General features: G+C 40.6%; 1 protein-coding gene across 1 annotated transcript; it reads right to left on the minus strand.

Annotated features, from left to right (window-relative positions):
- Window positions 1-1,215: 1,215 nt before the first annotated feature.
- LOC140507579 (olfactory receptor 51A4-like) lies at window positions 1,216-6,623 on the minus strand. Its single transcript, XM_072615611.1, has 2 exons — window positions 5,687-6,623; window positions 1,216-1,304 (listed from the first exon to the last, which is right to left on the minus strand). The coding sequence occupies exons 1-2, from the start codon at window positions 6,621-6,623 to the stop codon at window positions 1,216-1,218; spliced, it is 1,026 nt and encodes a 341-aa protein (XP_072471712.1).
- Window positions 6,624-14,502: the final 7,879 nt, after the last annotated feature.

The following is a 14,502-nucleotide window of genomic DNA, read 5'->3' on the forward strand; positions in this document are numbered from 1 at the left end:
ATTGTCAACCCTCAGCTCTCTTGGATGGCATACACCAATCACGGCTCAGGTAAACTGAGGGGAGATTGGTAAGGCATGAACAAGATGGCGCTGGGAGGAAGGGTTCCGCCCCTCTTTACCACCAGATACTTCCTGAAACGTGGCTGGAAAGTAGTAGCAAAACTTGCTTAAACTAGTTTAATCTTGCTTGAGCTACTTACATAACTAAGGCATACATGATACTATATAAGTGCCTGAGCTAGTTTGAATAAACGGAGTTGCCTTACATCTTTGCCTCTTGCCTCATCCTTTACTCACAGCGTGCTCCTCCAGGGTCAACAGGTCCAGCTGCTCAGATAAGACCTGTCGGCTCGGGGTGAACGGCCCCCCAAAACCCCTTTCACCCACAGTCACACAGTTAGTAAGTATTTGAGGCTAAATTTGAACTTAGATTTTCCTGACTCCAGGTCTGGAACCCTAGTTAACTGTACCACTTCTCTGCTTGTGAGAGAAACCACTGGTCCTCCAAGGAATAATGATTTAGATCTATGGGTGTCACTAGGTGGGAGATTTTCCTATAAGTCAGAAGAAACAAAAAGTTTAGTAGTGGTGTTTTGTGACTTCCTGCTTAGTGGTACTGAGACCACTATTTCTTGATTTAAGATCAACAATAGAGAGACCTGTTGTATTGCCTGTGGTACCTACTGTGGATAAGAGAAAGTACTTTTCCAACCAGATGACTACTGTGTCTCTTTGGTCATGCTCACTGGCAGAAAGTCTACTACTAGAAGTAATACAGAGAGTATTGTTAAGACTGTGAAGTTTGGGCTAAGAAACTGAACGCCTCATGGGAGTAATGGTCCCTTCATTATTGCTGCTAAGGGAGGGCAAAGACTTCATTAGAGTAAGGCAGACTTTGGAAGCCAACAACTGGTTAGTAAGAATTTGCTGAAGAGGAGATATGGATTTTCAGATCAGGGATCCAGGTATGAGAATGACAATCTCCTAGCTGGGGATAGAACTTTCCAAAAAAGTTTTTCAATGTTAATTCATGAGATTTTTACCTTGTACAGAGTTCTGTTCCCCCACTCTGCACTACCTCAGTCACTGGGGAGGGGAAGAGGTTGTTTATTACTTAGTTCAAAACTATAGAGCACAGTCCCAGTTCCTCATCCAAGCCCTGGCCCCCTTCCGTTGGGAGAGTGAAGGGGTTTGAGGCCCAGACACCCTCACTTCTCAAGGCTTCCATGCCTGGATGGCTTCACCATTTCTCCTGGAATCACCAGGCTCGAACTCCTGGATCCCATGAAGATCACAGATGGCACCTAGAAATGGAGAAAGACAAATAAAACCAGAACAGAAACAATTACCCTTATGTCTATTTCTTAGAGCACATGTAAAAGGGGGAACAATTCAGTTTTTGGTGCACATGCTGTGGGTAAACTGTGATCTTCACCCTCTGGATGTAGTCAGGTAAGAGCAGCAGAAAGAAGGTGAATGCCTTAGTCTTTTCAGTCCTAAAGATACAGGCTGCCATTCAAAGGAAGCTACCCCCACCACATGCGGAAGCCACCTTGTTAGGCTCTCTGGAATTGCTCCAAAGACCCTTCAAGGGTACTTCCACATTAGGTGACCTGGGTATACCCAGACAAGCCTGGGTCACACACTTAATCTTAGAGTTTAAAACTGTCCTGCACAACTTGCAGCCAGTGAAGGATTTCAGGAAGCCTGCAAAAGATATAGATCTTTTCCTCTACATTTTTCAATGACTACCCCAAATCCTGTGGTATGCTGTAAGTGACCCATGGGCTGTAGCAGCCCATGGGCCACAGGTTGTGCAGGCCTGGGTTAAAGGAACCTCAAATGAGATAGTCGACATTCTTATCTGGTTTGTGCCTTCTTCCTAGATTGGGGACTTCAAAGCCATGCCTCTGAGACTGCCTCATTATGCAACGTCTATCAGTACATGGGGTCTCCTCAATCTGACTAGCCTTCTTAACCTGGAACATCCAACTAACCTGGCTAACCTTCTTAACCTGAACTATCCCTTTATAAGACCTACCCCATTGTCCTACTGTTGAACTTTTTTTCTGGGGCCTTCATTTTCTGGAGGGGCCCAGATTGGCTTTCATTTCCCTCTTGGTCTTGTTCCTGGCTTTGGGGATTCAAAATGATGCTCTTGAGGTGGGTACCTCTTCCTCCCCCCTTTCAGCTCCCTTTTGTGTGTTGCCTTTCTCCATTAGAATATAAGCTTCTTGAGGGCATTGACTGCCTTTTTTTACTGCATTTGTATGTCCAGTGCTTAGCACAGTCCCTGGACATAGTTAAGTGATTAATAAATGCTTATTTCCTTCATTCTTTCCTTCGTTCCTGCCTTTCTTCTTTCCTTCCTTCCTGTGCCTGACCAGGAACATTATTTGAAGACTTAAAGTGATAGGAAACTAGAATATCCTGAGGAAGTCCATTCCTCTTTGTAACAGCTCAAATTATTGGAAAGTTTTTCCTTACGTGAAGCTGTACTTCACCTTTTGGCATCTCCTAACCATTGATCCTATTTCTATAATCTGGGATTAAGAAGAACAGGTCTCATATTGTTCCTATATTCAATTCAATTCAAGCTTTGATTAAGTCCCTTCTATGTATCACATGAAAACACTTTAAGTATTTGAAGACAACTATCACGAATTTTTCTCTTCTCCAGTTGAAACATCCATGGTTCCTTCATCATATCCTCATCTGTCATGGATAACTTTCATTATTGGAAGTGTCCTTTTCAGTATGCTCACCAGCTTGTCAGTATCCTTTCAAAAATATAGTGCCTAGACCTGAACAAGGTGGAATACCACAGAACTAGTAATTTCTTTGTGTGGATGCTGTGCCTCAATTAAAATCATGTTGACTTTTTTAGCTTTCTTTCCACACGTGGACTTAACTCTTGGCCTCAGCTTCTTCATCTGTAAAATGAGGGAATTTTATTCTGTGTCCTTTAGGGTCCCTTTCAGTTCCAGATCTATCATCCTATGATCTTATGATCTAGATCCAAGTTCAAATAAATGTGAAAGGTAACTTTGACCTTGGGCTAAGGCTACATCTGGAACCTAGCAAGAAAGGACCAAGAAAACATACCCTATGGACCAATACTAAGAGTTGGTTTACTGATCTCTGATTGAAGCAAATCCAATATGAAAATCAGTTTTGTGAGCTATGCCAAATCAAGATGAATTATGTTGGCTGAGTCGCACACCTCTTTATTGCCTATCTCTATAAAGTTTGTACCCTCAGATTCCTTGTGGTGCAGAAATGTATATTTAGCATCCAAATTGCCCGATTGTGTACTGCTTATGATTAAGGACAGGAGATGGCACATATGAAGTGATAATTGGTAAAGGCTGTGGACATGAGGTTGAAAAAGTGTCACCAAGATCTGAGCACAGACATCAGAAATATCTAGTCCAACCTCCCACCCAGTGTAGGAATCCTATTTGTAGCATACTTGTTGGGATCATTCAGCCTTTTCTTGAACACTTCCAGCTCACTCCTCAGCAATTCAACATGTGCCATTGTGGGCATTACTTTCCATTCTTTCACTGTTCTCTGACTTATAGGATTATTGAACTTTAGAACCAAAGATCCAGGGCAATACCCCTCTTCTCTCATTTAATAGAGAAGGAAACTAAGGTTCATAGAGAAATGATGTGTTCAACATCACACACAGAGCTAGTGGCACCATCAGTCCCTGAGGATCATGCCTCCTAAATCCTAATTCAAGACTCTTTCAATGATCAAAATAGGGCAAGAGGTAGATGTAGAAGTCATAAATAGAAAAGAAATTCTATGTGGAGATGTGAAATATGAATTGATGTGAGTACAGTGATGTACATTGAGCAAAACAGAACAATTTTTACTATAAGACTGACATTATTTAAATTGATAAAGAATAAAATGAGCAAAGCCAGGAGAATAATTTATATAACAACAACAACAGTAAAAATAAAAAGTCTTGAATGTCATAAACAATACTCAATATCATGGCCCTTCATGATTCCATAGGGCCAATAATGAAATATATTTTCCATTACAAAGAGATGCTGAGACAAATGCATTTCTGTGTGTGTATATGTGTCTGTGTATGTGTGTATGTGTATGTGTGTGTGTGTGTGTGCAGCCATTTGGGAAAATTTGTTTTTGCTTGATTATGAATATTTGTTGTAATAAATTTTATTATTTTTATTTTATTTTTTTCCAAAAAAGGTTGGAAGAGAAAATAAATAAGAAAATAGATTCTTATAATTTGAAAAAAGAGAATTGTTTGGGGATATTACAAATGTGAAATGTTACATGAACTTATGAATGAGATCAATTTTACTTAACTGTTTTATTTTGTTGCAAGAGACCTCTCATAAGGGAATAATCACTAAATATAATGAAACTTTAAAAAAAAAAAGAATAGAAATGCAAGCACCCTTGGGAAGGCTGACACATTCTCGTATTATCAGTCATGAAAACCTCAGAGAAAATACATTTACCAAATTAGAAGAGAATGGATCAATCAAAATAGGGACTCCTAAAAGGAGATAACCTATCCGACTGGAGACTCTATAAGGGAGAAAGTTAGGTAGATAGAGGACTATATGGATTTAGGAAGATCAGTGTTCAAATCCAGCCTCAAACAGTAGTTGTATGACCCTGAGCAAATTATGTAACTTCTATCTGCTTCAATTTCCTCATCTCTGAATGAGGATAATAATGGTACCTGCTTCTCAGAATTGTTGTGATAATCAAATGAGATAATATTTGTAAAAGTGATGTATAAATACTCATAATTATTATTAAGGGTAAGGACTACCCTTAATTGGGACTCATTGGACTTAAGGTTCTTTTCAGTTAGGATCTTATCAACCAATCAACAGCATCACATAATTATTACTTTGTATTAGGGACTACTCTAGGCAGTAAGGATACAAAACTAAAGGAGCTTGCACAATATTGGGAGACACAACATTTACATACATAACTATATACAAAATATATGCAAAATAAATACAGAATAATCTGGAGGTGAGAAGTCATGGTCACTGGAGGAAGCGATGAGGACACATATGAGAGGTAACATTTCACATGGGTTTTGAAGTGATTTTTAAGAAGCAGAGGAAAGGACAGCAACTCCTTTGACCAGAAATTCCTCACAGCAGAGCTAAGTCTCCCTTGTTAGGTCAGAAATTCTCTCAGGTTAGGTAGGGGCCACATACATTCCTCCGACTGGGACTTCTTCAAGATGACTTTTTGGATTTTGGCTTGTTTCCCCCATTTGATTATGAATTCCTTGAGAGTAGGGACTGTCTTTTACCTTTCTTTCTATCCACAGCACTCAGCACAGTGCCTGGCACATAAGTTTTCAATAAACGTGTATTGATTGACTGACTGGATAAGAGGCTTCCCAGTGGTGGAGAATACTGTATATCTTCTCTTACATCTCTCCTAAATGCCTAACAAAATCAGACACAGAGAAGTCATTCAAAATCTGTGTTGTAGAGACATGCCTCGTTGATTCTTCGATCCTGTTGAAAAGATCCTGCTCACTGTGTGCTTTTCCCAAGCAAAAGGAGCTTCAGTTGCCCAAGCCACTGAGTTTTCTGACTTTTGACTTGACCTCTTGGGCATGGGTCTTGCCAGCTGGGTGAGAGTCTTACCTTTCAAAATCACGAACATTTTTTCTGAAGAAGAATCTGGACCAATCCATGCCGGATCTGCTTAGTCTTAATGCTATAGACAATTGGGTTGACCACAGGGGGCACTAGGAGATAGACATTGGCCAGGAGGAGGCGGACAGCAGGAGCAGCATGCTTCACAAAGCGGTGCACCATAGCTACCCCAATCATGGGCACATAGTATACAAGCACAGCACAAATGTGTGACACACAGGTGTTGAGAGCCTTCCTCCTACCTTCCCCAGAAGTGATACCCAGCACTGTATGGAGGATCAGCCCATAAGAGATGACAATGAGCAAGGAGTCCAGTCCAAAGGTGGAGGTGACAATACACAGCCCCAGAATGCTGTTGGGACGTGTATTTCCACAGGGCAGCTGGATCAAGTCTGAATGGAGGCAGTAGGAGTGGGACAGGGTGTTGTGACCACAGAAAGGCAGACGCCTCAGGAGGAATGGCAGTGGGAACATGATTACTACACTCTTTAGCACAATAATAACTCCTGTGCGGGTAATTCGAGGCACAGTTAAGATGGCTGTATAGCGCAGTGGATTGTAGATGGCTATAAAACGATCCACAGACATGGCCAGCAAGACAGCTGACTCCATGATAGAGAAAGAGTGGATGGAGAACATCTGGAACAAGCAGGCATTGAAGCTGATCTCATTGGTGCTAAAGAGAAAGATGCTCATCATAGTGGGTAGTGTGGAGGCAGAGACCCCAAGCTCAGAGAAAGCCAGCATAGCCAGGAACAAGTACATGGGCTGGTGGAGGGGGGAATTGCCATGGATCACTACTAAGATCAGGCTATTGCCGATAAGAGCCACGAAGTACATGGAGCAAAAAGGGATGGCAAGCCAGGGGTAGATAGCCTCCAGCCCAGGGAGGCCAGTGAGGAAGAAAGTCTCTGGTGTGAAATAGCTACTGTTGAACATCATCCCCAATGCCAGGTCTCAGAGAAGGTCTTCAGGAAGGAACCTAGGTTCTGACAGACACATTTAAGCATTATGCATGTAATTCATGGAGCAGTCAATTAAATAGAGGTACTAAGGCTTAACTTCACGACCCAACTAGTTGAGCTTCTTCAAGAAGTGTATAAAAGAGCCAAGCAATTCTCAAACTAATTATGCTTTTTCTATTCATTTATTTTTACAAGACATATATATGAATCAATCTTTAATAGTTCTATTTATTTAATGAATTTAAGTCAAAGTATAATTTAGTATGAGATTTAGAGAAAAATAAATTCCTGAGTATATTTTAGTACTTTACTTACTAAATTTCAACATTTCTGAATTATGTTTAATCTGACCTTGGTTTTTCCCAATCAGGGCTAGATATAAAAACTCATTTGAATTCATGACCCTTAGTTCACAAAGATGGTGATAGTGAAATGCAAACATGGTTTACCAAGTTAACAAGATACAGAATATTTGCTTAAAAATACAGTATTTCTGTCTTCTGAAGACCAACCTAGCTAAGTGAAAGGAAGCTCATTACCAGGCAAATTGTTTTGTTTAATAATTCATGAAGGCATGTCTGGTTCTTCATCAATGGAGGAAGTACCATACTGATGAAACCCTCCATCTTTTAAATTATTGAAGAAGAAATTTTTTTACTGTCGGAATCTCTTCAATCAGGTAACTTCAAGTCACTCTTTGATCTCTCTGTCTCTTTGTCTCTGTTTTTCTCAAAAAGGCATTGTTCCCTCCTTACTACATTCACTTAAATTCTCAGAATGCTTCCTTTGTCTAACTATCTAGCCTGTTAGTCCTCTGATATTCACTGAATTAGTTTTCTGATAGTGACTTTCTGATCCATATAGCTTAATTTAAATAGAGAAAAAAAAAGATTGTTACCTTTTAAAATGGCCATTAGCAAGACTGGTTATCCTGAGTTTGGGAAAAAATACTATCCAAATACACACATGTATATGTATGTATGTATGTGTACACATGTATACATAATGCTTATACATATATAAATATGTTTATCAGTGTGTATATACATATATATACATATACATACACACACACACACACACACACACACACACACACTCACAACCCAATCAGGAGAATCTTTCAGATCCCATGAAAGACCTGACTTTATCTGTTGTAGGAGAAGGCCTTCAGTTTCCCCCCTTACTTATGGACAATTCTAAATTTCCATAGCATTCATTCCTTTTTGTTGTTATGTCCAACTCTTTGTGACCCCGTGCTGTCCACGGGATTTTCTTGACCAAGAGTGGTTTGCATTTCTTCTCTGGTGGATTAAGGTAAACAGGGGTTAAGGGACTTTACCTCTTGACCAGCATCACACAGCTAGTAAGTGTATGAGGCTGGATTTGAACTGACGTCAAATCCAGACCCAGAGCTGTATTACTAAGTCATCTAACTAAACTCTGAATAACTCCAGCTTATTCCCAGACTTGCTTAAAAGGACGAAATCTTTTTCAGAAAGAACATTTGAAAACACTTTTAAACAGAATGCAACTGCATTTTTAAACAAATATGTAATTTCTCCATGGACTAGGATTTCATCAAGTGTGGGGACCAATTCCCACCCCCACTCCCCGCCCTCCTCCTCCCATCGATAGAGAATTCCTCAAGAGTAAAGGCTGAGTTTCACCCTTCAAGGAGTTCATGGGTAAACTCTTATAGTCTTTCTCCTTTTCCTGATGAAGCAAAAATGAGGTGGTTAGCTAGAATCAACTGCATTGACAATTATTACCCACAAGGAGGTTGGCTGAGAGAAGTATTTCTTAAAGGGAAGTGTAAATGTGGAATGGGAAGAACTCCTGTGAGGCTTGGGCTTTCTGTCCAGCAAGGCAAGGCGTTTCCCTTCCTTCTCTCTAACATCTACCAAAACTCCTTTAATTCCCTGTGAGGTGAATTCCCTACTCCTTTGTCCACCACCAACATCTGTGCATTCTTTGTGAGTGTAGATATCTATGTGGATGGGCTCACTGACTCCAGCTAAGAGCTGAGTATTGTTTGGTAAAAAAGGAAAAAAACAAGAATCAAGAGGGCTTATATTAAGGTTTTAAGGAAAAGAGTGTCTTTTGTGAACTTTGGAGGTGGCATGTGCGTCAAATTCTGATCTTAATGAGTGTCAGTGTGACATAATGGATCAAATCTGCAGAGGACAGTAGCACTGGACCTAGATTCAGGAGGAACTGGATTCAGATCTCACCTTAGACTAGCTATGTGATGCTATGATCTTTGTGAGATATTGCAAATTCTATATCATGTTCATATTCCCTTGATTTTCCTGTTGTGGAGAGTAGGAATGAGAGTTAGTTACATGGGTAGAAGACCAGAAGTCCACTGTGCCACCAGGAAACATCCTGGTTGCCTTAGATTGAACCTGGAAAGTGGAAAAATAGAATATGAGACCAAGCATCTGAAAAACATCAGAAGAGTCTTGCTTCCCATGCATTGCAGGAGCCCTTTTCCCAGGGACTCTCCAAGGGACAGAGGGAGACAGACATGAAAGTTCCTTCCTCAAAGAACTTTTGGGCTTAGATACACATTCATTAGGGGCAGCTAGGTGGTGTAGTGAATAGAGAGCAAGGCCTGGAATCAGGCAGACTTGAGTTCAAATCCATCCTCAGATACTTACTAGCCATATGATCATGGACAAGTCACTTAACCGTGTTTGCCTCAGTTTCCTCATCTGTAAAATGAACTGGAAAGGGCAATAGAAAACCACCCTAGCATCTTTGCCAAGAGACCCAAAAGGGGTAAGGAGGAGTCTGACATGACTGAAAATAACCAAAACTCATTTTTCTTCCCCACCAAAGAGCACCTTCAGTGCTTTCTCTTCCCACCTTCAAGTTTTTTTTCTTAGTGCTTTTCTCCCCACCCCAAATTCTTCCCTAAGCTCTCTCATATAGATATCTCTACAGGTAGCTAGCAGTATAATTATATTTCTATATAATTAGTTTCCTTTGTAATCTATATTCTATTTTATACATTTAAAAATAATACACTGAGAAAAGGTCCATAGGCTTCACCAGGTTGCTAAAGGGTGTCGATGACACAAAGAGATTAAGAACCCCTGCGCTAAGCCAATCAGAAGCCTCCTGGGCAGCACAATAGGATGTGGTTCTTCAATCTTATTTTCTATATTTAGTTAATTAAAATACATCACACTACCTCAGAAGTGTCTTTGAACACAAAGACATATTTATAGTTTTCTATATGTGCCTGTGGGAAGGCTGTGATAACTTAGCCATTTGGAACCAGACTAATTATAACGAGGAAGGTTTTCTAGAAGAGGTGAATGTAGAACAAGGTTTGAAAAGGGTGAAAAGACCTGTTTGGCAGAGAGGATGCAGAGTATCCAAGGTTGGAAGAAAGTCATTGGAATGGCTGGGAGGGAACACATGACTCACTTCACTCCCTACCTTTGTTCTAAGCAGTTCCCAAATAAGTTCTTTTGAGAAATATGGCTTCAGAAGCAGAGATTCCTTTTATAGCCAATAGCAGCTGCAGCTTTTTCAAGCATTTTTCAGACAATGGTTCAGTGACTCTCCTATATAGGGGTGTTCCTCTAAGCAGACCACATGTATGATGTAATATAATGAGGATTAGGAAGGACCCTCTGATCTCAAACCTCCCCAACTTAACCTGTCCACAAAACTCCACCAGTAAAGAGATGTTTTGGGGAGTTAGCACTGATCTTTCTGGGCTCTCTTTATCCGAGGGTTTACACATTTAATTTCTTATATTTAATTGTTATGTGTCTGATGCCTTTGCTCTAATGACCTTGCCTGGGTCCATATCCTTCTTGACCTCTCTGGAGCATCTGACACTGTTGATCACCCTCTTTTTTTGATCTCTTCTCTTTTTATGTTTTTGTGACACTGCTTTCTCTTGGTTCTCCTCCTTCCTATCTGACTACTCTTTTGTCTCCTTTGCTGCATCTTTATCCACATCATGCCTGCTACTTGTGGGTGATCCCCAGGGCTCTGTGCTTGGCCCTTTTCTCTTCTCCTTTTATACTATATCACTTAGTGGGCTCCTCAATTTCCATGGGATTCAATGATTATTACTATTCAGAACATTATCAGATCTACTGTTCTAACCCTAACCTCTCCCTTGACCTCCAGCCTTGCATTTCTAGATGTTTATTGGATATCCAAACTCAATGTCTCCTACACATTTTAAATTCAACATATTCAAAATAGAACTCATTGTTTTTCCCCAGACCCTCCCCTTATTCTAACTTCCCTTTTATTTTCCAGGGTACCACCATTCTTCCAGTTTCCTAGACTCATGACCTTATTCACTCTCATACATCCCCTCACACTTAAATCTAATTAGTTGTCAAGTCCTGATATTTTTATCTTCCTGATATCACTCATATAGGCCCTTTCTCTCCTCTGATGCTGACATTATCTTGGTACAGGCACTCATCACCTTATGCCAATTGGTCTTCCTGCCTCAATCCATTCTCCATTCAGCTGGAAAATTGATTTTCCCAAAACATAAGTCTGACCATATCACATCACTCTCCTTTGCTCCATTCAGTAAACTAATGGCTGCCATTGCCTCCAGGATCAAATATAAAATTCCTTGTCCTTTAGAGCCCTTTGTAACTTGACCCCTTCCTACATTTCCAGTCTTCTTCCACCTTACTCTTCTCCATAATCTATGCTCTATTTATACCAACTTTCTTGTCACTCCTCTCCCATAACATTCCCTTTCCTGATTCCCAGTGTTTTTACTGGCTGTCCCCATGCCTGCAATGCTCTTCATTCTTACCTCTGACTCCTTGCTTCCCTGGTTTCCTTTAAATGCCAGCTAAAGCCCCATCTTCTGCAAAGTCTTTCCTAGTCCTCTTTAATCTTAGTGCTTTCCCTCTAAAACCACTCCCAAAATTTATCCTACACATACCTTGTTTGTACTTAGGTTTTTGTGTGTTGTCTTTCTTGTACTGTGACCTCCTTGAGAGCAAGGTCTGTTTTTTGTTATTCTTTGTATCCTCAGTACTTAGCTTGGTGCCTGGCATATAGTAGTCTCTTAATAAATACTAGTTTATTGACTTACAGCCAGCTCAATTCTAGTCCAGGGACAAAAATCCCTCGAATCTCATATTTACTTAGTACTTATACTTACCTTTCTCCTCAGTCATTCACTAGGAATTCATTCTTTCTCCAGAAGCCCTGAAAAGTTAAGAGCCCAACCATCATCCCCTTGTCCTGAGGGCTCTGTAGCTGCAGACATGGGGTACACACCTTGAATTATTAGGCCCCACTTCAACTGGTCACAGAAACTCTTCCCTTAAGTCTCTCAAAGTTTACTTTAGCCCTCCCCTTCCTGCCACTCTCATAGACTTACAAGAACCAACCTGCCTCTCCAACGAGGTCAGTCCTGAGGTTGACAAGGGTGGCAAATTGTTTATTTATCCTGTTTTGTGTCTGTCATTGCTGCCTCACCTTCTCCCTCTCCACCCCTCCAGCCTGATAGAGCCACATCAGCTGTCACAGCTCCAATGGGAATACAAGATGAGCCAATTATGGAAGGAGGTAATGCTACAGAGTTATTGAAAACATCAGAGATTAGATGTAACTGGGGTGCAGAGATTAGGGAATTGAAAGGAGGGGGTAAGAGGAAGGAGAAAAGACTCATAACAAACTGCTCTTGACCAAAGTAGAATAAGATGATGATGCATTTGTATATGTGTGCTTATGTCTGAATTTATGTAGTGGATAAAATATTGAATTTAGAGGCCCAAAACCTGGCTTCACATTCCAGCTCTGTTTTCTGTTATGTGTGACCCTAAGTAAGTCTCTTAACCTCTCTGGATCTCCCATTTCCCTTTTTAAAAAATGAGGAGTCTGATATGGTTGTTTTTGGTTCTAAATCTATGATCTTATAACTCTGTCAATTCATATGACTGGTACAAGTTCACCCTAACAACTTAAGGCACTACTGGCCATGGACATTGTAGAAACCTTTCTGATGAATACAAGTCTTCTGGAGACAGGACAGGTATTGGACCTAATGAAGGAAGTTAATTGGCTCTAATGCTACTTATGATGCCTCCATCTGGGGACCTTAGGATTGGTCTTGGGCTATCTATGGCTTTGAAAACACTGCCCTGACCCTATCCTAGGGGTGTGCCACTGACAACCACATTCTTAGGCCAAGTGAGTTCTGAGTACCCCAGGACAAAGGTAGAGCCTCTATCCAAGAGTGTCTTTGAACACAGGGAGATACGAATGCAGCTGCATCCAGCCTAGTGAATCCAGTCATTCATCCAGGAAACATTGTAGTGAGCCTCCAGTCTGCAAGATCTGGGCCTTCTCTTTCCTTGGATCTCTTGATTCTGAATGTCCATATCCAACACATACTTAATGCAGCTGACAATAATAATAGCTAACCTTTATAGAGTGCTTACTGTGTCCAAGGCTCTGTGCTGAGTTGTGTAATCATTATCTCACTTGATCCTCAGAACAGCTCTGTAAGGTATGTGCCCATGCATCCCCTATTTTACAGTTGAGGAAATGGAAGCAAACATATTTTAAGTGACTGACGGATTCACTCACACATAAATTATAAGTCACTTAGAAGAACTGAGCACAGGGCAAATGACACTAGGGTGGTATCTGTACCAGAATCCCTCTCCATGCCTGATGTCGCTATTTGTGTCCCTACAAAGCTGCTACTGTTATCTGTTCATCTGGTGATATCACTGAGTCACATCCACTGCTTTATTCTTGTCCTTGCCATGGTCACCTGCTTTTCCTCCTACATTCTCACCTATAGATGTTTGTTAAGCATCATCCGCTAATGAGCCATCTTCTGCTTTCTGCTGCCACCTGCTGATGTTCTTTTGAAATGCAGCTACTCAGTGGCTTCTGGGTAGGCAAAGTTCACTTTCAGCAACTATATGTCATAGCTTCAGGAATTGGTTTAGCACTTTTTTTTTTTTTTTTTTTTTGGTGACTCACACTCAGCCAACTAGTCAGAAAAACACAAGATCTTCAATAAATTGTTGGTTTTGGAGTCAGAAGACCTGATTTCAGGTCCTGTATTTAGATGTCATTTACTCCTTGAGTGTAGCTTAGTATGGCTTAGTAAAACTATAAAAAATTGAGGACATTGGACTAGCTGACCTCTAACATCTCTTCTAATTTGCTAGGTAGCACAGTAGATACAGAACTGACCCTGGAGTCAGGAAGACCTGAGCTCAAATCCAGCCTCAGACACTTCCAAGTTGTGTGACCTTGGGCAAGTCATTCAACATCTGTCCACCTCAGCTTCCTCATCTGTTAAAAAATGGGGATAATAAAAGTATCTACCACCCAGAGTTGTTGTGAGGATAAAATGAGGATAATATTTGCAAAGCATTTTGCAAATCTTAAGTTGTTGTACCAAGACAATTATTAGTATTATTTTGCAGATTGTCATTTAAGCTCCTTTGTTTCTGCCTGAATTGCCATTTCCTGCTCCTTGATTTTGGTCTGCTATTTGACTGGGGATGAAAAATTCCTTTCACTTCTTTAAAGCCTGCACAATCATCTTCAGCATCGTTCATGAAAATCATGAGTTTGGGTGAGGCTGGCAAACTTTGCCCGACTTTTCTTACACTAACCAAGTTACTGAATAGCTTTGCAAGGTGGTCCTTCCTGGTAGGAGTAATGAAGTGACATATTCAGGCTCAGAAAAACTGTAGGTTGCAAAACAGGTTTGACTACCTCCAGAATGAAACTATTTCATTAATGTTCCATGTAATGTATTGGCAGGGAGATTAAAAGTTGTAGGATGGCTTTTATTCTTAGATATGTATTTCCTTGGAGGTAAA

The sequence above is a fragment of the Notamacropus eugenii genome, chromosome 5 (genome assembly GCF_028372415.1).
Source record: "Notamacropus eugenii isolate mMacEug1 chromosome 5, mMacEug1.pri_v2, whole genome shotgun sequence".
Classification (NCBI taxonomy): Eukaryota; Metazoa; Chordata; class Mammalia; order Diprotodontia; family Macropodidae; genus Notamacropus; species Notamacropus eugenii.